Source organism: Natator depressus, chromosome 8 (assembly GCF_965152275.1).
Source record: "Natator depressus isolate rNatDep1 chromosome 8, rNatDep2.hap1, whole genome shotgun sequence".
Lineage (NCBI taxonomy): Eukaryota > Metazoa > Chordata > Testudines > Cheloniidae > Natator > Natator depressus.
Genome location: NC_134241.1, coordinates 55,905,064 through 55,931,991, shown reverse-complemented (window position 1 = coordinate 55,931,991; position 26,928 = coordinate 55,905,064). Strand labels below are relative to the sequence as shown.

Below are 26,928 nucleotides of genomic sequence, written 5' to 3'. Positions count from 1 at the left end.
ATAACCTTAATACATATTCTTCACAACTCAGAGATAGATGTAGGTTTCATTTTTAGAAGGCAGACACTGTACACTTTTTAAGTGATTTATTTTGAAAACTTTTCAGATTAGTTTTACAGCTATATCAGAAAATGAACGATTGTTTAGCTATTTCATTTACCAAAGGTAATTGAAGCAGATAGTTTACCGCCCAATGACTTCATAAATATCTCCAATTCAACAGGTTAATCATTAATATTTGGAGGATTTTCTTGTCATGCTGTATTAGGAGGAGAACATCACCAGACAGACATTTAAATTGTTTTATTTAACTAAAACGTTATGTATTCTGGATTTTTTTCTTTAACAGCAAACATAATACAGTATTTTAACAAAACAAGCATATGAACATTCAAGTTTTTCTTTGTTGCACTATTTGTATTTTGTACGTATGCCTGTCTTACCCACTGGTAGAGGAACTTCGTTAAAATATTCCCAAACTGCTGCCATTATAGGTTTTCCCCTCTAGTGAGAGAATGGTGTGGTAGATCTCAAACCAGTGAAGGCTATACTCAGAAAGACCTCAAGACTTCTGGAATATGCTGCTCAAACAGTTTCACTTTTGTTTCTACTACTTGTCCCTCCCTTCTCACATTTATCTCCAGAGTCTTCTTGTCTAGATCTATTCCGCCCCCAACAATCTTCTATTCATTGAACTTTTTGAAACTTTTCACTTTTAGAGAAAGGTAAGGGATTGACTCTGTGTACACAAATTTGCAGAGGGACAATAGGGTTGAGGTCTGTTATTTCTCACCTCTATATATTATTTATTTTAAAACATTTTTGCTGTTAACAAGCATGTTATCTCTGGAGACACAAATCCACAGTTTGAGATCTGCAAATCTAAGCATCTCTGATGGTATCCACTAAACTGAACACTGAGTCCCACTGGGTAGATAGAAAGATTAACCTAAATAACCTATACAGAAGCCCCTGGAACTGCATAAGATTGGATCCCTAATCCATGAACTATTGGAACTCATTTACAAAACTTTTCTTAAACATTGCATGAATACATTGTCTCATACTATAGAATCTCTATTCCATGATGAGATATCTTTGAGCTATAATGTATCTTAATTAAAACTATCTTCAGATAGGTTTTTCCTCAAAAAGCATTTTATTAAAAAATCTGATTTTTTTTATTTTTTTTAAATCATTGATTTGTATCCACCCGGATTTCAACAAATCTTATACAAAGTGTGACACATGGCCAGAAAGGATTATGCATCCTGCAGGCTAATTGACCCAGAGTCAACCTGTAGAGATGTTAGAAATGGTAATTAGGGCCATTTCATGGTAAATAGGCTAGAACTTTGAAATGCAAACCTATATTGTTAGAAGTTAGGGGTGATACTAATTGTATGTGTACACTCATAAATGACAGGTTTCAGAGTAACAGCCGTGTTAGTCTGTATTCGCAAAAAGAAAAGGAGTACTTGTGGCACCTTAGAGACTAACCAATTTATTTGAGCATGAGCTTTCGTGAGCTACAGCTCACTTCATCGGATGCATACTGTGGAAACTGCAGAAGACATTATATACACAGAGACCATGAAACAATACCTCCTCTCACCCCACTCTCCTGCTGATAATAGCTTATCTAAAGTGATCATCAAGTTGGGCCATTTCCAGCACAAATCCAGGTTTTCTCACACTCCCCCCCCCCACACACACACAAACTCACTCTCCTGCTGGTAATAGCTCATCCAAAGTGACCACTCTCCCTACAATGTGCATGATAATCAAGGTGGGCCATTTCCAGCACAAATCCAGGTTTTCTCACCCCCCCCCCCCCTCCACCACACACACAAACTCACTCTCCTGCTGGCAATAGCTCATCCAAACTGACCACTCTCCCCACAATGTGCATGACTATCAAGGTGGGCCATTTCCAGCATAAATCCAAGTTTAACCAGAACCTCGGGGGGGGGGGGGGGGGTAGGAAAAAACAAGGGGAAATAGGCTACCTTGCATAATGACTTAGCCACTCCCAGTCTCTATTTAAGCCTAAATTAATAGTATCCAATTTGCAAATGAATTCCAATTCAGCAGTTTCTTGCTGGAGTCTGGATTTGAAGTTTTTTTGTTGTAAGATAGCGACCTTCATGTCTGTGATTGCGTGACCAGAGAGATTGAAGTGTTCTCCGACTGGTTTATGAATGTTATAATTCTTGACATCTGATTTGTGTCCATTTATTCTTTTACGTAGAGACTGTCCAGTTTGACCAATGTACATGGCAGAGGGGCATTGCTGGCACATGATGGCATATATCACATGGCCCCACAGTATGCCAACATTTTTATGGCTGATTTAGAACAACGCTTCCTCAGCTCTCGTCCCCTAACGCCCCTACTCTACTTGCGCTATATTGATGACATCATCATCTGGACCCATGGAAAAGAAGCCCTTGAGGAATTCCACCATGATTTCAACAATTTCCATCCCACCATCAACCTCAGCCTGGTCCAGTCCACACAAGAGATCCACTTCCTGGACACTACAGTGCTAATAAACAATGGTCACATAAACACCACCCTATACCGGAAACCTACTGACTGCTATTCCTACCTACATGCCTCCAGCTTTCACCCTGACCACACCACACGATCCATCGTCTACAGCCAAGCTCTGCGATACAACCGCATTTGCTCCAACCCCTCAGACAGAGGCAAACACCTACAAGATCTCTATCAAGCATTCTTACAACTACAATACCCACCTGCGGAAGTGAAGAAACAGATTGATAGAGCCAGAAGAGTTCCCAGAAGTCACCTACTACAGGACAGGCCTAACAAAGAAAATAACAGAACGCCACTAGCCGTCACCTTCAGCCCCCAACTAAAACCCCTCCAACGCATTATTAAGGATCTACAACCTATCCTGAAGGATGACCCAACACTCTCACAAATCTTGGGAGACAGGCCAGTCCTTGCCTACAGACAGCCCCCCAACCTGAAGCAAATACAGCAACCACATACCACACAACAGAACCACTAACCCAGGAACCTATCCTTGCAACAAAGCCCGTTGCCAACTGTGCCCACATATCTATTCAGGGGACACCATCACAGGACCTAATAACATCAGCCACAGAGGCTCGTATCAGAGGCTCGTTCACCTGCACATCCACCAATGCGATATATGCCATCATGTGCCAGCAATGCCCCTCTGCCATGTACATTGGTCAAACTGGACAGTCTCTACGTAAAAGAATAAATGGACACAAATCAGATGTCAAGAATTATAACATTCATAAACCAGTCGGAGAACACTTCAATCTCTCTGGTCACGCAATCACAGACATGAAGGTCGCTATCTTACAACAAAAAAACTTCAAATCCAGACTCCAGCGAGAAACTGCTGAATTGGAATTCATTTGCAAATTGGATACTATTAATTTAGGCTTAAATAGAGACTGGGAGTGGCTAAGTCATTATGCAAGGTAGCCTATTTCCCCTTGTTTTTTCCTACCTCAACACCCCCCCCCCCCCCGGAGGTTCTGGTTAAACTTGGATTTATGCTGGAAGTGGCCCACCTTGATTGTCATGCACATTGTGGGGAGAGTGGTCAGTTTGGATGAGCTATTGCCAGCAGGAGAGTGAGTTTATGTGTGTGTGTGTTGGGGGGGGGGGGGTGAGAAAACCTGGATTTGTGCTGGAAATGGCCCACCTTGATTATCATGCACATTGTAGGGAGAGTGGTCACTTTGGATGAGCTATTACCAGCAGGAGAGTGAGTTTGTGTGTGTATGGGGGGGGGGGGTGAGAAAACCTGGATTTGTGCTGGAAATGGCCCACCTTGATTTTCATGCACGTTGTAAGGAGAGTGGTCACTTTGGATAGGCTATTACCAGCAGGAGAGTGAGTTTGTGTGTGTGGTTTTTGGAGGGGAATGAGGGGGTGAGAGAACCTGGATTTGTGCAGGAAATGGCCCACCTTGATTATCATACACATTGTGAAGAGAGTGGTCACTTTGGATGGGCTATTACCAGCAGGAGAGTGAGGTTGGGGGGGGGGGGGGAGAGGCGGAGGGTGAGAACCTGGATTTGTGCTGGAAATGGCCCAACTTGATGATCACTTTAGATAAGCTATTACCAGCAGGAGAGTGGGGTGGGAGGAGGTATTGTTTCATGGTCTCTGTGTATATGATGTCTTCTGCAGTTTCCACAGTATGCACCCGATGAAGTGAGCTGTAGCTCATGAAAGCTCGTGCTCAAATAAATTGGTTAGTCTCTAAGGTGCCACAAGTACTCCTTTTCTTTTTACACTCATAAATGTTAGCCGTGTAAACAGACAGTTCCTGTCTCTCACTATATAGCTATTGATTCAGAGATCAAAAGGGAATATTAACATTTAAATTAATCTTGGGTGCAATAATGTCATTGTCTATATATCTCTTTAAAGTTTGTGATAAAATGCTTAATGGATAAATTATCTTATGTTAATCCATGTAGTTAATTACCAGTGAGGTTTAGGAAACGGAAGGTTACATCAAAAGCCCATTGTTCACCCAGGACTGTGTGATCAAATGGCTGCTAGAAAACTGTATAAAAGACCTTTGGGTCCCAATCCGTTTTATCTCAGCTCTGCTTGAAGCTTCATGCAGGGGAAGCTTAAGCCACAAGGCTGAGATCCCCGTCCTGACTGGACCACCCTGAATATAAATATTGGACTATAACCTATGAACTAATTCTGAAAGAACTCTTTGCAACTACAAAGCTCACCATCTCTGCTATACATTTAATCTCAAGAATTGTACCTATGTCTGTATGTATATTGATCTTTTAAACATTACTCTTTTCTTTTTTAATAAATTTTAGTTTAGTTAAGGATTGGCTGTAAGCGTGTATTTGGGTAAGATCTGAAATATTCATTAACCTGGGAGGTAATGTGTCCGATCCTTTGGGATTGGTAGAACTTTTTTATATGATTAAGATTTTCAGTAATCCTCATCATATTTGACTTGGGTGTCTGGGTGGAGGCCAAAGGATGGGTTACTTCAAGGGAAGTGTGGTTTTGGTTTCTGGGTAACCAGTGAGGTATTATAGAATTTGTTTTGTGCTGGCTTGGTAAATCTAAGTATTGGAATGTCCACTAACTTTGGGGATTGTCTGCCCCATTCCTTGTAGTTCACCCTAATTGAGTAACCTCGGTTGGCTCCCCGGGATGCTGGTCACAACATTAAAGGCACAAACAGATGAAGGGATTGTGATATAAAAGCATATGAATACGGTGAAAAATTAGTATAGCTTTGTTAGGTATATGTAATGCAGATTTTCAGGAATAGGGGGTGCAATTAAAAACTTTCAGGGATCCTAGAGAGCTTGAGATGGAGAGGAAGAAGATAAGGTGAAAATAGCATTGAGGATTCCCCAACAATGAGTTGAAGAATAAACAATTACATTTTATTAAGTAAGAACTTTGTACAACTAATTTTTGCTCTCTTTCATACAGCATTGTGCCTTCCGCCGAAATAAGGAGAGAATGTAGCAATGAATTCAGATTTTATGTTTAACTCAGTATTTTAAACTACTCAGCTTAAGGAAACAAACACCAGTGGTTAGCGCTGCTGTAATCATTAGCCTACTGGAACATGCAGTGCATTTCCAAAAAGGTGCTGGTGGCTGCCAACTGTGCCAGATAAATTACACTTATGATAAAACCATGTGCAGGGTTGGGGGCAGGGTTGGTTCATGGCATCATTAACATTTTCCCTGCTGTACTATTTATGTCCCCCTCCCCTGACTGTTAATGGTAAAGGGGGTCAGAGACTGAAGCACAGCAGCGGCTGCTTTCCCTTCACTTGCATCATAAGGTGACCTGAAAGAGTTCAAGGCTGATCCATGGGCACGTCCTATGCCTTCCATTACAGTTCTGGTCAAAATTGTGTGTGAGAGGAATTTTCCCTCCAAAAAGTTTAATCAAAACTGAAGCTTGTTAGCAAGAACCTTTGATACCCACAAATGTGGATTTTACTGGGGTAAATTTTTAAATAAGTCTTTATTTCAAATTGATATTTGAAACAGTGAAAAACTTGTTTAGATTTCCATTTTTTTTTTTTGAATAATCTCTCCCCCCTCCTGCCCCTGCCCTCACACTAACATTCCTTCCTTTTGAATTAGTTGAGAAAAGGTGGGGGAGGGATCTTGAAAATCCTTAAATTGAAAATGGGAACCCCAATTTGCTGGTTCCAAAAACAAACATTAAGTTAAAATGAAATAAAGCTTTTATTTTTTTGAAGTCTTCTGCTGAAAACCAACATTTTGACCAAACAATTTCAGACCAGACTTTTTCCTTGAATAGCTCATAGGAGAGATTTCAGCTTTCCAACCAGCCCAACCTCTTCTCAGGTCTTAAGTCTGGACCTTTAGAAAGCAGAAATGTAGGAAGAATTAGATAGGTATTCTGCTTTCTCCTCCACTGATTTATTCCCAACTGTGGACCTTATGATTACAGACTCTCAGTCGCAGAGGAGCCATTGCTAAATGAAAAATGCCTCTTTAAAAAATGGCATTGTAGGGATCCATCTTTGAAATTTTATATTTGTATTTAATCGCCAGCTCAAATTTGCTCATTTGACAAGTAATGTTTTTCTTAACTGCCAGTCCTCTAACCTCATTCTAAGCTATAAAAGTCAAGTGGGATTTGTGTGTTTTCCTGCTTGTTCATCACCAATAAAAAAAACTTTGGTTCAAATTACACCCTGGCATACACCTGTGCAACCATAGCGCTTTCAGATTATGCTCTGTAACACCTGTGCAACTATATCAGTCAAGTTACTGAGGCTTCACAGACGGCTGCAGTTTGAACATATTGAACAGTTCTATTGATTCACAACCCAATTCACTCCCTTAGCTGCATCGGCTCTGCAGTACCTGCAAGATTAAAAAGTAGTGAAATCTTAGGCTTCGTCTACACTGGCAGTTGAACGACAAAACTTTCATTCAGAGGTGATAATCTCCACCCCCGAAAGACAGAAGTTTTGCCAATGACAAGCGCCTGTGTGAACAGCTCTTTGTTGGCAGGAGCACTCTCCTGCTTATGGAGCTAACTCTTTGGGGGTGCAAGTTTTTTGTCATCAGGAAAGCCGGCCGACAAACAGAGGCTACACTGCACCTGTGTTGCTAAAAGTTGTGCAGTGTAGACACAGCCTTAGTTTTGTTACTGCAGTAAGCAGAAGATTCAAAATACAAATGTGCCAATTTGTTGAGTAAGAAGCTTCTGTTCATAGTACAGTCATGCTTACTCTTTCTACTTGCTTTGTAGGAATTTCTTGCCCTCCAGTGGGAATTGCATCAAACAACACTGAGTACTTTGACACTCCTTTCCTGTTAGGAGCAGTTTAAAAGTACCAAGACTGCACTTTACATAGTTGTGCTTGTTACACAGCAGATGGCTTAAAGAGCAGGCATCCCCCATCCATATCCATTGTTTGTTCACATATAACCAGTACTTAAAGTGGTCTGAAATCACACCCACCCCCATCAATTAATTCTTCCCCCAACCCTCCCATCAATACTGAGATTCTTCTTCACCACCCCTCCCCAACTCCCAGGCCTGGGCCTGTAGCAGGATCCCTTCTTTCACCTTCCCAGGCCCAGTGTTGCTGGAGGGGCATAACAGAGGAGCCATTTTTCCCTTGCTCATAGGAAGTGAGGAGGTGCCTTGAGCTGCTGGGCTCTTTCTGGTTGCCTTTCTCTTCTGTGAAAGTTGGTGTGAAGAGCTCTGCCAGGCTGCTGTACTTCAGCAGTCAGACAGGCAGGCAAGAGGAGAAAGCATCTATTCTCCAAGGGTTTTTCCTCTGGTGGTACCAAAAATGTGCACACCTCGGCAACCTTCTTAGAAATTCTCTTTCCCGGCTCTGTGGCCCAGTGCACTTTAAGGACTGTATATAACCTACAAATCATAGAAAGAGCACTGCATTCTCTGCTGCAAAGATGCTTTTTGTCTTGTCATAGTATCTGGGATCATTCTGCCTGTTGCAGGTTCTTACCTCAGATATAAAATGTGGCAATAGAAAAGGAAACCCTGTTAAGGCATCAGTGGGAGCCTGACTGTCACAGCCCCCACACAGCTGCAGCTTGTTAATTCTAGTATATTCTTGCCATGGTTTTGGTAGTCAGTTTTATATCTATACAATGAGTGTTTGAGCACAGGAAAGGATCCAGCCTGACAACTCTGAGGACTGATATTCTCTGGCTATAGAATGCATACAATACAGGCCACAGCAGCGAAAGCTACCCTCTGTGGGCTCACCAGCATCGTCTCCAACTGCCTTAGAAGGGTTAATTCAGTCTGCATGTCCCTTCCGTCCTTGACCTTTTTCATGAGAATGCCAACAGGGATACTCGTTAAGGCAAACTGGGCAATTAGACTGGTGTGTTGTCAGCTGAGCTCATGAACCTTTTTCTTTACTATTACCTTTTGCTATACAGCCCTTCATTGTTTTTTTCATTTGAAGAGGTGTCTGTGAAGTTAAATCTTTTAAAACACTCAAACTAAGCAAGATAAATTCCCTACCTTAAAGAAGAAAGTTTTGCCATCACAGTTGCATCTGGAAAAGACAGTATCAATGGGGGATGGAATACCCCACCCCTCAGTGATTTTACGAGGGGACGCTGTTGGCTGCCTAGATGAATCCAGCAGCCAGTAGTAATGACCTGCAAAATAAAAAATAGCACTAGCCCTGAAAACCCTCACTGACATGCACCATTTTGCCCCTACATAACCTTTATTTTTTTAAAATAATAGTACAGAAAATGCCACATATAGAAGAATTCTAAATTGTAGAAACAAGGATCACAGAGCCACCCTCTTCTCTTTGAAATGTCATAACAGCCTCTCCAAGTGTTGACTCCTGCAAGGCTGAGTGCCCAAGGTAACAGAGGTGGCTCAGCACCTAGCAGGATCAGACCCTCCATATAATTGCAGTGCCTGGAGCCCAGAAGCATCTGCTGGAAAAGTAACATTCAGCAAGCTTGCGGGGGGAGGAGGAGGACACAGGAAATCTACCTAATCTGAGAGCAGCAAAGTCTGTGCAGTGCTGCTGGGACAGAAAAGAGGAGGGAGAGTTTGACTGACTTGACAGAACAGCCAACCACAACCCCAGAATATCTTTTCTGTGGCTGGGATCACCTAGCCACATGCATGAAGACTACACAGACAAACTGTTTGGGGAAAGGGCTAGATGGTGCAAAGCCCCTTTGTTACTCTGCATGGACTAAGAAACATGCAATCTGCATTGGCTTCCCAGAAAGAGGAACCGAGCCATCTTGCAGCACCCAGCTTCACAGGGAGGCTTTATCCCAAGCTAGCTGTCCCCAAACAGCTGAAGTACACAAGGCTTTGAGTGGGGAGAAGAGCCAGCCCTTCCCTTCACCCCTCACATTTGTCAAGCTACACATTACGATCTGCAAGGAACTCTCAGTTTCCACTATTCAGCAGGGGAGGCCTAATTCCCCACCTGCCCTATTAGGCCTTATCAAGGCACCTGGCTTTGAACAACCTAAGTCTTGGCTCCCGCCAGAAGGTGAACTGTCTGCACTGCAATGAGATAACACCACAACAGTGAGTACTGTCTATGCTACATGTACAAAAGGAATCAGTGAGTGAAGGCCTAGTCTGGAGCAGTCTTTTGTGCTTCATGGCCAGTCAGGCTCATGTGAGGTCAATAGTTTGTGTTGGTGACACCAAGCACCCAGATAGTAGTAAGCAGAGGTTCACTCCAAGGGCTATGGTAGATTCCTGGGCTGCTCTCAGTTTTTTTTATTATGTTCTGTTTGTGGGACGCTAGTCACATTTAATTATTAGAGGAGATATGATTGTTTTGAGGGGTAGAGTGTCTAATTATTGCTGTAGAGTTATTTATTTGGATATTAATTGCCTTTGATTTCTAGGCCTTTCTATCTCTGGCTCCTATCTATATCCCTTATTTTAACTCTACCTTTTTCTCTGTTAATTTCTTAAAGTCATCTGGTCCTTGCTTCCTGTAAAGTTTTAATAGTTGTTAATGGGGCTGTATGTTTATGTATTCATCAAACACTAAAAGCAGGCAGAGTTAACAAATTAGAGAAGGGAGCAGCAGTGGGAGTGGGGAAGTTATTAGTGGAGGATGGAAATTGGGAAGGGTGAGGGTGAAGGCATGAATTGGGGATCTGGGGGACCTGCAAAGAGAAATTTCCATGGCTTTTCTGCAGCCCATATCCTACTTAGCACAATAAAACTAACTTGTGTGGTTGTCCCCAAAGTTATGCATCATTATCCCAGCTCCCATTCAGTACAGTAATGCCTATGTGTGTTTATTTTGTTAAGCAGTTTATTTTTTACACTGATGCCAGAGCTGGTATTACAGGTAGTCTGCAGACTCAGGTAGACGTTCCTGTATCAGGCTTTGTCTTACGCTACAGGGGACATTCAATCTAAGCTACACAATTTGAGTTACATGAATAGCGTAACTCGTATCGACGTAGCTTAGATCTACGTGGGGTCCACACTACACTATGTCAGTGGGAGATGCTCTGCCGTCGACTCCCACTACTCTTCTCGATCCGGTGGAGTACAGGAGTCGACGGGAGAGCGATCTGCAGTCGATTGCTGCTTGTCGATCCCTCAGTAAGTGTAGACAAGCCCTCAGTTACATTTGGAAGGTTTACCACTATAAGGGCTAGATAATTTTTTGAATGAAATCTTAGATTCTGGAGCATAAACATTGCAATAATTTAACAATAATGTGCCATATGCACCAAAATAAGTGTCTGGTAATTACGTTATAATGGGTCCCTGTCTGTAACGCATACTCTAAAATGAACCTCTGGAAGTTGAACTTAAATGGACAATAGCCCAAATATATATTATCTGGTCATTAGGAAAGGCCAAAAAGTAAGTACTTAATTAAAACATAAGTGAAGGCATGAAAATGATAAAAATCCAGTAGACAACTCACCTCGGAATACAGCTAACGTTCCATTTGGTAAAGCAACAATTCCATCTGCTGGCTTTCCGTTACACAAATTCTTAGCTTGTTCATCTGGTACAAAATAATTAGTTTTTTATTTAAATGAAGTTGAAGCTCAAAGAATAGTTTAAAATGCCGTAGGATTGTGAGGTAAAATAAACCTCTTATTAATGGAACAGACTCTTAGTTTCATTATTTATTGGAGTGTGCATAGGGAAACCTATACCGTATATTCATCAACTTATTACATTATAAAAAGGCATAAAAGTAAAACTTTGAATAAGAATGCTACAGACAAGCACCATTCCTTCTTCTTGTTTGGGACTATTCAGGAACCAGAGTTCTGATTCCTATATTTATGTTACAAATAATAGCAATTATTCATTTGAGATATGTTCTCCAAAGTTTTAACCTTGATATTTGTTACCAAAGAATATAAAGTCTGATACTTTTATAGCAATCTATAGTTTTCTTTTGTTAATATTTGAAGTACCTTCATTTCAGAAAAAAATTTGGGTAGAATTGTAAGTATACCATAATAAATAACCAAATGAATTAGCTCTCACATAAAACTCATATTTAATTCTGTATCCATTTCCTGCCTGTTTAGTGGATTGCTCTTCTTTGTTTAAACACTATCTTTAAAAACAATGCCTATTTGAAAAAGTCTAAAAGGACTGAAATATTGTGCATTGGGTAAATGGATTTAGGTCAGATAGGAACTGACTCAAATTGTTGTCCAGAAATCTCTTATAGAAATTTGAAAAAAGAATTTACCTCTTCTGTTTTGTTTTTAATCAGCTTCTCACAGTTCTCTGTACTCTGGGTTTTAGCTGGGAAACTGAAAAACTGCAGGAAATTTTCAATCCTTCATAGTATATTTGCGCTGTCTCAAACCAAGAGGTTCTGAAAATATTTTTCTTGACTCCTTGTTCATTCACATAGATAGAGCAGATATAGATTTAGGTGCAGATCTTCAAATGTATTTAGGCATCTAGCTCCCATTGATTTCAACTCTCCATTGGCTTGCACCTCATGCCGTCATTCACACCAATGAAGAGTGGATGCAAAACCACATCAGAATTCTCCATTCATAAGTGTGAATGAAACAGACACCATGCAGTGTTTCCTGTAGCTCTTTTTTTCCTACGGATGAGTTTATGTGTAGTTTAAGTTATGTAATCATAAAGGATGGGTGAATACTCTAGTATTTAAAAAATGTTAGGTCTAGTGGTACCCAGTTGTAGCAAAATATTCAGGAATATGTGAATTTGGAAAACTGTTAAAAGAAAATAATAGGGCTAAAATTTTAATTAAAATATAGTGGATAGTAAGGGCAAGAACAATATTGCAGCTGGAAAGTGTCCTGGGGGTTGGGGGACGTCTTGTTTTTTATTGTGGGTATCTGTGCAAAATGGCTGCCAAATTAGGTCACATGACTAATAATTGAACTCTAGCCAATGATTTGCTGGAATACTTTCATGAGACTTGGAAATCTCTCTCTAGCCTTATTCCTTGACCCTGTTTTGATTTATATGTTCCCTGGTACTTACAGTCAAAGTTCCAAGTAATCTCTTCAGAAACACATGGTTCCTGAAATGGAGACATGCTCTGGCTATCTGAGAAATTTAGTTTGTTCATCCCTATAAATATAAATGTTACAATTGTAAAGAAATATACCTTTGTAAAATACAGTTGTGTTGATCTTGTCTTGTAGTTTGGAGTCTGTGTGTATAGCGGGGTTTCTTTCAGGAGCTTTAGTTGAATAAGATATTGATGAGTATGTTTTAGTGGGGAAATGCGTGACTTCTCTTCTTTCTTCAGTCCTTGTGGTTATGAATCCGCTTGGCAAGGTGGAGGTATGATGCATATCCTTCTCAGCTGTAAAGGTTGACGACACTATTGTATGTTTTACTGAAGTATTTGTGTTCATTGCTATTGGACTTTCCTTGGTAATCTCTTTATCTGAAACAAGATCAATGCTGGTGTTAGTTGTAATACCATGTGACGTTGTTTCTTGTTTTTGAGGGATAGCTGAATTAGATTTTGTTGTTGTCCATGTTATTTTCATAATGGTCTCCAACCTGTTGTTTTCATCATTGTCATTAGGATTAGGTGTACCTCTCAGTGGAGCAATAGAAGTTGTGAATGAGATTGCTGGGTAGTCTATAGAGTTAACTTGTTTGGAAGAGGTAGGATTTTGATTGGGTCCCTCATAGGGAACAGGAGTTTCTTTAGGGTTTTCTGTGTTTCTGAGAGGGAAATTACTTTCTGGAAGAGTGATTGAACTAATTGTAGTGGGACTTGAATGATCTCTATGTTTCTCCTGCTCAGGAGTGACTGGATGGGTAGCTGGTTTCTGAGCCAAAGAAGGGCTGATGAGAATCTTGGAAGTTTGTAATTTTTCAGTTGGAAACTGTGTTGTGTTTTTCTGGGTGGTAGTATCTCTAGTGTATGTATTTTCAGAGATGTCTTTGGTTTCAGTAGTCTCCTTGGAAATGGAAGTTGCTGTAGATCTTTTAGTAACCATAGAAGTTTCTTTTGTGGTTTCAAAATGGACTTTTGTTTCAGTGAGGTCTTTAGGTTGAGAGGTAGTAAGGTTTATGGGTTGATTAGCAGTAATTTGTATCACAGACTTAGTGTTTTTTTCAGGTTCAATGGTGGGTTTGGCAGTGGCTTTTACTGGTGGGATTTGAGTGACAGTGGTACCAGGTTTATCTTCTGTTGGTGACACAGGTCTTTCCTGGGAGCCTTTAGCTGTAGTGGACACCTCTTCAGAGACAGTCAGTGTTTCTCTAGTGACAGTACTGGCAGTTGTGTCTATTTTACCTGTTGTAGTTGCCTGTTTATCATCAGAAGCTTTTTCTTTTTTATCCTCTGTAGCTGTCTCTTCGGTAGCAGTTGTTACCTCTTTTTTATTGGTAGTAGAGGTGTCTCTAGTGACAGCATCTGTTTCTTTTTTATTTGCCATAGTTGGCTCTCTGGTAACAGCGGTTATCTCTCTATTATCAACTAGAGTTATCTCTTTATCAGCAGCAGTTATTTCTGTTGTATCACTTGTAGTTGTCTCTTGGAGAACAGTACTTATCTCCTTGTTTTCATTCACAGTTTTCTCTTTGGCTGCAGTAGTCATGCCCTTTGAGTCCTCTGTAGTTCTCTCTTTGATAACAGTGGTTAACTCTTTTTTCTCTTCAGTTGTTGTTTCTTCAGTAGCTGTAGTTTTCTGTCTGTTATCTACAGTCTCTTCTTTATCTGCAGTTGTCAATTCTATAGCCACAGTTGTTACTTCAGCAGCAGTAGGTGTCTGTTTGGTGGTAGTTTGTGTCTTTTTAGCTGCTGCTGTTGTGTCCAGTTTAGCTGTTGTCATTACAGATTTTTTAGCTGTAGTAGTTGTTACTATTTTAGCTTCAGTTGTTACAGTCTCTCTGTGTGCAGTAGTTGTGGCTTTATCTGTTGTCATTATATTGACTTCAGCTATAGTAATGTCTTTTTTATCTGCTGTTTTGTCTTTTTCATCTGTTGTCATTACAGTCTCCTTGTCCACAGTAGTTGTGTCTTTTTTACCTGTGGTGGCTAGAGTATCTTTAGTTTCTGTAGTTGTGTCTGTTTGAGGTGCTCTTGTTACAGTCTCCCTAGCTGCTGCAGTTGTGGCTGTTTTAGCTGATGTTACAATCTCTCTGTATGCAGTAGTTGTGTCTTTTTTAGTTGTTAAGTCTTTTTCATCTGGACTCAGTATAATCTCTTCACCTACTGTAGTTGTGTCTTTTTTAGCTACTGATGTTACAGGGTCTTTAGCTGCAGCAGTTGTGGCTGTTTTAGCTGTCGTTGTTACAGTCTCTCTCTCTGCAGTAATTGTGTCTTTTTTATCTGTTGTGTCTCTTTCAGCTGTAGTCATCACAATCTTTGTGTCCATGGTCGTTGTGTCTTTTTTACCTGTGGTGGTTTTGTCTCTTTCATCTGTTGGCAAGTTTTCTTTGTCCACAGTAGTTGTATCCTTTTTGCCTGCTGTTGTTACAGTGTCTTCAATTTCTGTAGTTGTGTCTGTTCCAGGTGCTCTTGTTACAGACTTCCTCGCTGCAGTGGTTGTGTCTTTTTTAGTTGTTAAGTCTTTTTCATCTGGAGTCAGTATAATCTCGTCATTTGCTGTGGTTGTGTCTTTTTTATCTGTTGTTTTTACAGTGTCTTTAGCTGCAGCTGTGCCTGTTTTAGCTGTTACAGTCTCTCTCTCGGCAATAGTTGTGACTTCTTTATCTGTTGTGGTTATTGTTTCTCTAGCTGTTGTGGTTGTTGTGTCTTTCTTTTCTGTTGTTGTTACAGTCTCTTTGCCCAGAGTAGTTAGGTCTCTTTCATCTGTTGTCATTACAGTATCTTTAGCTACAGGAGTTGTGTCTTTTCTGCGTATTGTTTTATCTGTTGTTGTTCTGCCTTGCTTTTCTGTTGTTGTTATAGTCTCTTTACCTGCAGTAGTCATATCATTGTTATCTGTTGTTGTCTTCTCTGTGACTGCCGTGGGTGTGACTCTTCTACCTGTTGTCATTGCCATTTTAGCAGCACTAGTTCTGTCACTTTTAGCTGTTGTTGCTTTCCTAGCTTCAGTAGTCATCTCTGTTTTAGCTGCTGTTACCTCCATAGCTACAGTAGTTGTGTTACTTTTATCTGTTGGCTCTTCAGCTGGTTTTGTAGTGTATTTCTTAGAAGTTGTTGTTGTCTCTATCACTACAGTAGTTTTTTCTCTCTGAGCTGCGGTCATCCCTTTAGCTGTAGTAGTTGTGGCATTTTTCATAGATGTAGTACTTTTGTCTTTCGCTTTAGTGACATGAGCTGCATTAGTTAATGCTGAAATCTTAGCCATACTTGTAGTAGCAGGTTGCATGTTGGTCTTCGGACTTACTGTCTTTGTAGTATTCATTTTGAAGGGCATAGTAACTTTATCTGGCTGGGAGGCAGGGCTCTGGCTAAAACGTTCCTCTGACAAAGGAGCTGCTGTTGTACCTTTATTTCCTTGTCTTGAAATTTTTCTGTCAGGATGCTTTGCAGTAGGAGCTGGCCTGGTACCCACATTGTCCAATCCACTGCCAATCTCCTCAGAAATCTCTCTTATTTCATCAGACATAGCAGTCCTGGATGAAGTTCTTCTGTTTTTTGAGTCTTGCTCTACAAGAAGCGCATATCAAATTAAAACACCACTTTTTATTTTCTCATGTTTATGCATCATTCTAGCATTAGTTCTTTTGGATTTAACACAGTCACCACTCATGATTTTTTTTGTAAACACAGTTGGAAATAGTTGCAACTCTTGTGACTTGGAACAATACCTTTTTCAATTTTTTTCTGTCGGTTGCACTGGTTTAACTTAAATCGGTTTATAACCCTATGTGGTTGGTGCAAAACTTTGTGGATATCTTATTTCAATTTAAACCTGGCTTTTATCGGTTTAGCTTCATTCATCAAGAGATAAGGAATCAAGTTAAGGTAAATCGATAAAAGCCAGGTTTAAACTATGTTAAAGACTGTCCATGCAAGAGTTTACATTGGTCTAACTAAATTGGTTTAAAATCACACCTTTAGTTAAGTAAGTGCACCTTTGATAATAGAAAGGCCTAAGTTATTTTAATGATCGCAGACTTATGTCATCTACATTTTATATCCTTATGAAACTATCCTACTATTGTGACATGCAGTGATGCACTATGTTGTGGCTCTTCCTATGTCAGTTGGTTCTCTACCTGTAATAACAAACCGTGTGAGGAAATGGGAAGTCTCTCTACGGTTGCCAACTTCCGAACTACACAAAACTTCCTGACTACACCCTTGTCCTGTTCCTTCTTTGAGACCTCGCCCTGCTCACTCCATACCGCCCCGTTGCTGGCTCTCCCCCACCCTCACTCACTCGCTCATTTTCACTGGGCTGGGGAGGGACCCTTTTCACCCAGGCGTTCCAGTGGAGACAGGTTAGATTTTTTTTTTTACCTCTTCTAGTTGTTAAATACACAAATGGTAAATGTAGATGGTGCTGGGCTGGAAAATGGATGTGTTCTAGGAAACCCCAGCTTGTGGCCTCAGGGGGTTAATGACATATTGCACTTGTAATATAAAAGTTAAGAGAGTCCAAAGGAGCCTCACGTATTTCATGGCCAACCTTAGCACTGGGCCAAATATGCTCTCACATAGGCCCCAGCAATTCTGAGAGCAATACTGTGTCGGCAATTCTATCCTGTTTGTACCTGCAGTCAACCCCAGCATGAGAGCCTGCTGTGGCCCTTCCAGGGGCATGACCTTCCTCAGTCAGGGTAGCAAACACTCCAAACCACTCCCACCTGACAAACCCACTCACATCCTTCTTCAGAAAAGAGATGTCAATGTGCCACACTGTCACTGTCTAATCTCCCTCCTACCAAAGTTCAACACGGGTTACCTAAGCCTGCCTAGTGACTTACCGTGTACAGGGCTCTGCAAAATTTTGGGTTGACTCTGGTTATATGTAGTTCTGATAGGCTATTTATTTATTTATTTATTTTGGTTCAGCTGCTTTATTATATATGAAGTAGATTGTTTTTCATTTTTAAAAAAGGAGATAGGGCTATTGGTGCACACTGAAGATCTGAAAAGGAAGAGATACTGTATTGGCTAAAGGCGGATTTCTGCACACTGCTTAGGATATTCCGATTCTTCCATGGAAATATATTAAATTTGGTCTCTTTCTGTGTGAACATTAAACGGTGGCTCTGCTCTGGAAAGTGACCCTGTAGAAATGGCAACGTGGGGTTCTATGTTTATTGTCCCTTAATGAGTTCTGTATCAAATGTTCTCAGCTTACAAGTAAAATTAGGTATGTTGCCTGCCTTCCAGACCTGAAAACTAAGCCTAGGCTCTGACATTCAAGCTAGCTACATTGCCAGTAATGAAGATTCAATCTGAACATGCATTGTTTTGTACTGTATTGCATGGTATATAAAAGCCATTCCCATAACTGACCTTCAGTCCCTTATGCCAACAGCAAATCTGCTCAGAAGCTGCTTCACCATATACTACTGTTCATGTGTAATGGGCCAAATTTTCAAAACATATTCACCAAGTGTATGTGTATGAGTTGAACCTGATGCGCACACAAATATGGGACAGGTATGGTTCACTGATGCATTCATTCATGTGCTTCCAATATACTAACCTTTGAAAATCTTTGCCTTACATGTCCTCTCTAAGGTCGTGATCTGGCAAGCTGTTCCAAATACCTGTACAGAGCCCCATGGACGTCAGTGGAGCTCCATGTGGGTTTAAAGAATTGAATCAGATGCTAAAGAGGAGAGTTTGTGGTAAACCCTTAAGAATTCCTTCAACACAGAAAGACAAGCATGCACTGCTAAACAGCAGCTTCTATTATACCACTGCGTATTTAAATTTCATTTCTGCATTAGGCTATTTGATCACAATCCATACCTTTCATGGTATCCTTCACTTTTCTATTGTTTTTGTTTTTAATTTTATTTATTTGGTTTTTTTCACTGGGATTTCTTGATGAAGACTTTGTTTTCCGAATTGTTGTGGATGACAACAAGGAAGACGATGAGGAAGAAGATTTTTGTTTCTCAGATTCCGAATGTTCTGTAGCCAAGTAAAATAATTGGTGAAAACAGAAAGTCATGCAAAATAAGATGTGTAAGAAGCTAATGTACAGTTTACAACAAAATTGCTCTCAAAAGATAAAGATTTGGAGTAAATAAGATGAAGGTGTCATTTGAAATTTTTTGCCTCCTTAACCAGCAATGAATGGAAGCAACCCTCCGTAGGTAGTAGCAGTGCTGCCAAATCTTGTGATCATATTGCATGAAAATATGACCCCATGGCAGCCTCCTTTAATATGGAAGACTAATTTTAGAGCAAAAAGTTCTGAGGTTTATTCCCCATTTCATGTGTGTGGCTGAGCTGCTGGCTACTGTCTGTAAAGGCAGTGACAGATCAGCTGTAAAGAAGTTTAAAATCAGAAAAAGCTCAGGATTCCAACAGAGGGTGTACAGGACCTGCAGAATAGATAAAAGGGAAAGTCCTAAGACTTCAAATTCAGACTTTCTGCCTTTGGAGAAAAAAAAATGGGGAATGAGAAAGATATAGGGCCTGATCCTCCTCCTAAGTCACGCCAGTGGAGTTACTTCTGATTTATTCTGTGACAGGAGAATCAGGCCCATAATATTTGTCAACCAATAACTTGTTATTTCAGACTATATGTTAAAAGGGGGTCATTTGAAAAGCTTGGCCTTTATTTTTTAATCATATTTAAACATACATTTATCCCTATCCTCTGATTTTAGAATTGTTCGTAATATACACCTCTGAGACAGAAGTGGTACATAACCAGAAACCCCGTGGAGCTAAAGGCATTTCAAAGCAGTCTCTCCTACCTGAGAAAATTGGCTTAGAAGTTTTTTGTAAGCTCAACTGGAGATATTTAAAACTAATAAACAGGAACACACTCTAGTACAGGGGGTTTTCAATCTTTCTCATATAGTGGACCACTTCATAAAATTTAGGATCCCTGGGAGGATCTGCTCCCCTCTGAATCTTCTAATCCTTACTGCACGCCTTCTCTGTCGTTATGATAATGCTTGGTTACCTGACAAGTATTAATAGGAGAATAGTAAGGAGACAAAAGGAATTTTAACTCACTTTTACTGCAACTGTACGGTGACATCTTGGTTACATTTCCTCCCATTTTGTATCCTGTGGTTTATTTCCTCTCCATGAACTTAGATCAAAATCTTCTCGCCTTACTCTTTGTTAGTAGTCCCATTAACTTTAGTCAGATTATACTTACATATCTAAATTGATCAGGAATTGGCCTTAAGTGTATAAATGCCTAATATTTCATTGTATCTTATCTCCAAAATATTTTTCAGTTTTGTTCTGTCCTTCTATATGTTTTGCTTCAATGTTGGTGTTATCCACTATCCAACTTAAATTTACACACCTGTTTCCCCCAAAACCTGACAGACAGAACAGTGCTCATTTAGCTTCTCAAAAAAGCCACCGGAAATCTTGAGATCTGGGCTATTGCTAACAGCTAGCATTGCTGCTTAACGAGCGTTAGACAACATTGTGACAGATCTGTCTCTCTGTAGACCGCCTGGAAGTGCTCTACTGACCACTGTCTGAGAAATGCTGCACTTGTAAATGTACTGTCGAAACAATACTGTACTGGCAAAGCATTGCAGACTAGGTCTTTCTCCTGTTTAATGTCTGCAATATACAGTAAATGGATTTGGATCCTTGTTAAAGGTTCTCACTGTCTTTTAAAAAGTTAAAATGAATGTAATTTCTTTAGCTTTGATCCACTGTATCATCTCTTTACGGGAAATTATTGCAGTTATTGCAAACTCCACTTTGCAGGAGTTTTAAAGGTTTATCTGTTAAAACACTCATACATTTGGCATGATTGACCCCTGGTGTTACTATTGTAGTGAATAGAGTTATATCATGTTTGAATTTGTCCCGGTCAGTATAAGCATATGAACTTCAAGGTCAGCCTATAATCTAACAAGTTATGATATAACAACACTAGAAAAAAAGGTGTTTTGCACTTTCCACAAAGAAAGACTAAGTTATGGGTATTTTCTGAAATTTTATGCAGCCTGGCTTAACTGAAGCATCAGACCCTTGCTGTGTAAATTTCCCTCTCAGCGCTGTCCACACACTGCTGTCCTGCTACTGTGCTTCTGTTTTTACAGTCCTGGACTCTTCCTGAAATTGCCAATTGTGCATATGATGATTATTGAGATGTGGATGAAAATCCATTAGGGACTGAAGAGAGATCACCACACTTGTCTAACATTTATATTAGCTAGGATAGAGCTTAGAAACCATTAAGATCTTCTCTGAGAAGTAGATGATGTAATAAGCTTGTATTAACAAGTTTGGTAGCTGTCTGGTAATGTCTCATATTAGCTTTCTACATCCAGAACAGTGTAATGACCTTTAGTATGCATTCAGGTAATGCCCAGTTCCATTGCATTTGTATTCTTTCCTACCTTCCATAACTTCATGGGATTGTACTACTTTCTCTGGCTTCTTCTTTGAATTTTTAGATGACCGTTTGGCTGTTGTTTTGGTGACCAAAGGAGCTGTTCTGGATGATGGTTTTGTAGTAAGTGCTGAAGCCAAGAAAAATACTGTGTGTTAATGGGAGTTCCATTCTCATTCAGCATCAGGCATATAATCATTAGCAAATGATATGGAACAGTTGTGACATTTCCATTATAAGCCTAATTTTGCTCCACTCCCTCTATTCCCCCAAACTTTTACAAAAAAACCACACACACACAAGTTCATTTTCAGCCTGAAGCTTCTCATGCTTAATCTAAGGCCAGAGAAGTCCTTTTTTTCTGAAAGATTGAGATCAGTTGAACACTTTTTACTGATGGGATTATTTGGGGCGGGGGGGAGGGGAGTTTTCGCTTTTTAAAATTTTGTTTAACTTTTATGTCCACTTACTCTAGCTAAAAATTGTCTTGGGCTACAAACTTCGAACACGTTTTTGGCATTGGTCCTCCATGAGAACTAGTCAGAGGGTTATCTTTTGATAGGCCCTAAACATTTTTTAGTTATTTACTTCATTCTCCATACATATGACAATTTCCGGGAGAGGCGGCCTTCAAGAATTAATAATTCCTTGAGAGACAGTAGACATGGAGCAAGGGGGCAAAGTCCAGATATTAGGTTAGTCCCCTTCGGTTCAGTTTTGAGGGTTCAGATATATTGTCACTGAAATCTCATGAGATTTCAGCTGTGTTCAAACCAGCACCAGAAAATAATTTGGGATCCAGCAGTGAATCTAAACTGCAGATGTGATTTTTGGATCAGGGAGTGAGACAAATAGCAAAGGTTCAGGTAGTAGCCAATTAATTGTCCAGCCATGCCAGAAGAAAGACAGGAGGCAACGGAGGTAGTTTCCCTAGGCTGCAACTTTATTCACTTCAAGTATCTGGCAACAAATTGTACAGTGCAGGTCATTATCCTTTTCTTAATAATTTCCACATAACCCCCAGCCATGTCACAGCTATCCTGCTGCTGGGATTCTACCACCCTCTCTTCATATGAGGTGAAAAGGGGCTATAAAAGCAGAGGAGTTGGCTCACCATTGCTCCAGATGTAGGAGCATCAAACCTCCCTTACTCGACTCTCTTAAGGGATGCTTTCCTTCAAATCCTTTCCCAATCCATTTTATTCAATAACTGTATCCCTTCCATACCAAGTACCTGTCCTGGACATCTACCACAAGTTTTACATACTAAGTTGCAACATTATAATTAGGGCTTTGTGTTTGTCACTAGGCCTTCTGCAGTGGCCAGTATGGATGGCCCAGGAGCCGCCTGAGCAGCTCGGGCAGTCCTGGGCTAGTCGCACCAGCTCCTGCTGTGGCAGTCTCCCTCTCCCCCTCCCCCTGCCCCCGCAGCAGCAGTAGTTTGGGTGTGTGGGGGGCTGTGGTTTCAGGTGCAGGCCCGTGCTTACCTGGGGGGAGGGGGCTCCCCAGAAAGGCGACAGGAACTCCCTTCCCTCAGCTCTTAGCTCCACGTGCTGCCTCCGTCTGCAGGCACCGCCCCCGCAGCTCCCATTGGGGCAGAGCAGAGGCAGCACGTGGAGCTAGGAGCTGGAGGTTGCTGCTTCCCAGGAGCCAGGTAGGGGGTCTGCCCCAGCCCCACCAACCACTCCCCCAGCACCCGCAGTGCTCTCCAGGGCCACAGAACCCCGCACACCCTCAAGCACCCCCAGCAACCATTGGCCTTCCCGCCCCCAAGTTTTAGTCAGGGGTATATAGTAAAAGTCATGGACAGATCATAGGCCGTGAACTTTTGTTTACTGCCCATGACCTGTCCATGACATTTACAAAAAATACCTGTGACTAAAACGTAGCCTTATAACCTACTCCACCCCAGTGAGCCCCAGACCTCCTGTGGGGAAGGCGGAAAAAACCACCCTGCCTTGGCCAATCTGGCAAAGAGAGAAAAATTCCTTCCCAGCTCCCCAAGGAAATGGTCGACTAGTGTAATTCCCACAGTCCGTCAAGAGGAAGCCTGGTCCTTTTGCCAGGTTCATAGGTGGGAGGGTGGGTAAAAGATGGCTTCACTGGGTATAAATGTGCACACTTATGCACCACTCTTCTGGTCAGCAGGAAAGGCAGTGCAGTGACCTTCTCTTGACATCAACCCAGCTGCCTCCTGGCTATCCTGTAACCTTTCCCCCACCCATTGAAGGGGAGCCCTTATAAGAGCCCATGTAAATTGCATGAGCTCAGAAAAATTTATAAGCTTTTTTTGTTGCAATCAAAGATGCCTATAAATATCACAAGAGAAATAAATGTGGTTTATACATTTTTAACTATTAGAACTTTCATGTTATCAGCCTTACACTCATTGAGTATTACCTTGCTCCCCAAGTAGTCCCATGGAAACCGGTGGGGCTAGTGACACGTTAAGCTATTATTCAAGGTGAATAAGAGTGGCAGAATAGAACCCATAATTTATATTGAGGAATGTATGCAATTATTGAATGAAAATGCTTTAGGGCCTGGATCAACTCCTAGTGAAATCAGCAAGAGTTGGATCAGGTCCACGGGGGTGACTATTTTCATGAAAAAAGAGGAGGATGTAGGACAAAAAATTACCTTTAGAAACACAAACTTTCTTGTGGCTGGACTTTACAAAAACTAGACAAGCCATTTACAACACACACTTTGCTTCTCTACAAAAGACAAAGGACACTAAACTATCTAAACTACTACATGCCACAAGAGGCCACAGCAATGGTTCCCTCAACCCACCCAGCAATATTGTTAATCTATCCAAGTATACTCTTAGCCCAGCAGAAGAATCTGTCCTGTCTCGGGGCCTCTCCTTCTGCCCCTCCACCCCCACGAACATGATACAGTTCTGTGGTGACCTAGAATCCTATTTTCGACGTCTCCGACTCAAGGAATATTTCCAACACACCTCTGAACAACATACTAACTCACAGAGACCTTCCTACCAAGACTACAAAAAGAAGGATTCTGGGTGGACTCCTCCTGAAGGTCGAAACAACAGACTGGACTTCTACATAGAGTGCTTCCGCCGACGTGCACGGGCTGAAATTGTGGAAAAGCAGCATCACTTGCCCCATAACCTCAGCCGTGCAGAACACAATGCCATCCACAGCCTCAGAAACAACTCTGACATCGTAATCGAAAAGGCTGACAAAGGAGGTGCTGTTGTCATCATGAATAGGTCGGAATATGAACAAGAGGCTGCTAGGCAGCTCTCCAACACCACTTTCTGCAAGCCATTACCCTCTGATCCCACTGAGAGTTAACAAAAGAAACTACAGTATTTGCTCAAGAAACTCGCTGAAAAAGCACAAGAACAAATCCACACAGACACACCCCTGGAACCCCGACCAGGGGTATTCTATCTGCTACCCAAGATCCATAAACCTGGAAATCCTGGACGCCCCATTATCTCAGGCATTGGCACCCTGACAGCAGGATTGTCTGGCTATGTAGACTCCCTCCTCAGGCCCTACACTACCAGCACTCCCAGCTATCTTTGAGACACCACTGACTTCCTGAGGAAACTACAATCCTTCGGTGACATTCCTGAAAACACCATCCTAGCCACTATGGATGTGGAAGCCCTCTACACCAACATTCCACACAAAGATGGACTACAAGCTGTCAGGAACAGTATTCCCGATAATGTCACAGCAAACCTGGTGGCTGAACTTTGTGACTTTGTCCTCACCCATAACTACTTCAAATTTGGGGACAACGTATACCTTAAAATCAGCGGCACTGCTGTGAGTACCTGCATGGCCTCATGGTATGCCAACATTTTTAGGCTGACTTAGAACAACGCTTCCTCAGCTCTCGTCCCCTAATGCCCCTACTCTGCTTACGCTACATTGATGACATCTTCATCATCTGGACCCATGGAAAAGAAGCCCTTGAGAAATTCCACCATGATTTCAACAATTTCCATCCCACCATCAACCTCAGCCTGGACCAGTCCACTCAAGAGATCCACTTCCTGGACACTACGGTGCTAATAAGCGATGGTCACATAAACACCACCCTATACTGGAAACCTACTGACCGCTATTCCTACCTACATGCCTCCAGCTTTCATGCAGACCACACCACACGATCCATTGTCTACAGCCAAGCTCTACGATACAACCGCATTTGCTCCAATCCCTCAGACAGAGACAAACACCTACAAGATCTCTATCAAGCGTTCTTACAACTACAACACCCACCTGCTGAAGTGAAGAAACAGATTGACAGAGCCAGAAGAGTACCCAGAAGTCACCTACTACAGGACAAGCCCAACAAAGAAAATAACAGAACGGCCCTAGCCATCACTATCAGTCCCCAACTAAAACCTCTCCAACGCATCATCAAGGATCTACAACCTATCCTGAAGGATGACCCATCACTCTCACAGACCTTGGGAGACAGGCCAGTCTTTGCTTACAGACAGCCCCCCAACCTGAAGCCAATACTCACCAGCAACCACACACCACACAACAGAACCACTAACCCAGGATCCTATCCTTGCAACAAAGCCTGTTGCCAACTCTGTCCACATATCTATAGGGCCGAATCACATCAGCCACACTATCAGAGGCTCATTCACCTGCGCATCTACCAGTGTGATATATGCCATCATGTGCCAGCAGTGCCCCTCTACCATGTACATTGGCCAAACTGGACAGTCTCTACGTAAAAGAATAAATGGACACAAATCAGACGTCAAGAATTATAACGTTCAAAAACCAGTCGGAGAACACTTCAATCTCTTTGGTCACTCGATTGCAGACCTAAAAGTGGCAATTCTTCAGCAAAAAAACTTCAAAAACAGACTCCAACGAGAGACTGCTGAATTTGAATTAATTTGCAAACTGGATACAACTAACTTAGGCTTGAATAAAGACTGGGAGTGGATGTGTCATTACACAAAGTAAAACTATTTCTCCATGTTTATTCCCTCCTCCCCCCACGCGCGCGCTGTTCCTCACATTTCTTGTCAACTCCTGGAAATGGCCCACCTTGATTGTCACTACAAAAGGTACCCCCCCCACGCTGGTAATAGCTCACCTTACCTGATCACTCTTGTTACAGTGTGTATGGTAACACCCATTGTTTCATGTTCTCTCTGTATATAAATCTCCCCACTGTATTTTCCACTGAATGCATCCGATGAAGTGAGCTGTAGCTCACGAAAACTTATGCTCAAATAAGTTTGTTAGTCTCTAAGGTGCCACAAGTCCTCCTTTTCTTTTTGCGGATACAGACTAACATGGCTGCTACTCTGAAACCTTTAGAAGTTGTACATTTTTTTAAAATCTTTTTTTACATGGGAGTGCTATATTAACAATGTTTTCTGTGAAGTGTGAACAGTATAAGGCTGTTTATTGAGCTCCACCCCAGCAATGCATCAGAGCCTAGTAGAGATTGAAGTGATTGAAATCAACATTGCAGATTGGAGACAAGATCAACATACACGGCAGCTTGAATTTCAGCTCCCACGACAAGGTCAGGATAGGCCAACTCAGCAAGGTGTCCCCTAAAATCTTTTAAAAAGTAAACAAATGAATGTTAACTGGTCTAACTGCCAGTTAGCTTTAGCCATTCAAAAGTGGCTTATTGCTACAGCTTTAGGGAATGCAATGAAATACAATAAAATAAAAATGTGAATTTCATTTTTCTTCCTACAGATGAAGATGATTGTGCTCTTTTTTTTTTTTTTTTTTTTAAAGTCAGGTCTGATTTTTATTAACACTAAGACCCTTTTACCCACCATGCTGGAAGTGTACAATACAGGGGCCTTAAAGTGGCTCTAAATTGATCATTGATTTTGCTCTTTTGCAAATGACTCTGACCACTTATCTTTGACTGCAAGTCCCCTAAG

At 41.3% G+C, this 26,928-nt stretch overlaps 1 protein-coding gene across 1 annotated transcript in view; it reads right to left on the bottom strand.

Annotated features, from left to right (window-relative positions):
- Positions 1-26,928, bottom strand: part of PRG4 (proteoglycan 4) — a 40,540-nt gene that overhangs the window by 3,892 nt on the left and 9,720 nt on the right. The window contains exons 4-8 of the mRNA XM_074962192.1: positions 21,016-21,138; positions 18,434-18,598; positions 12,677-16,150; positions 10,985-11,068; positions 8,563-8,702 (exon numbers count right to left, since the gene is read on the bottom strand). Of these exons, the coding sequence (XP_074818293.1) occupies positions 8,563-8,702; positions 10,985-11,068; positions 12,677-16,150; positions 18,434-18,598; positions 21,016-21,138 (3,986 nt within the window). The remainder of the gene's footprint in view (positions 1-8,562; positions 8,703-10,984; positions 11,069-12,676; positions 16,151-18,433; positions 18,599-21,015; positions 21,139-26,928) is intronic.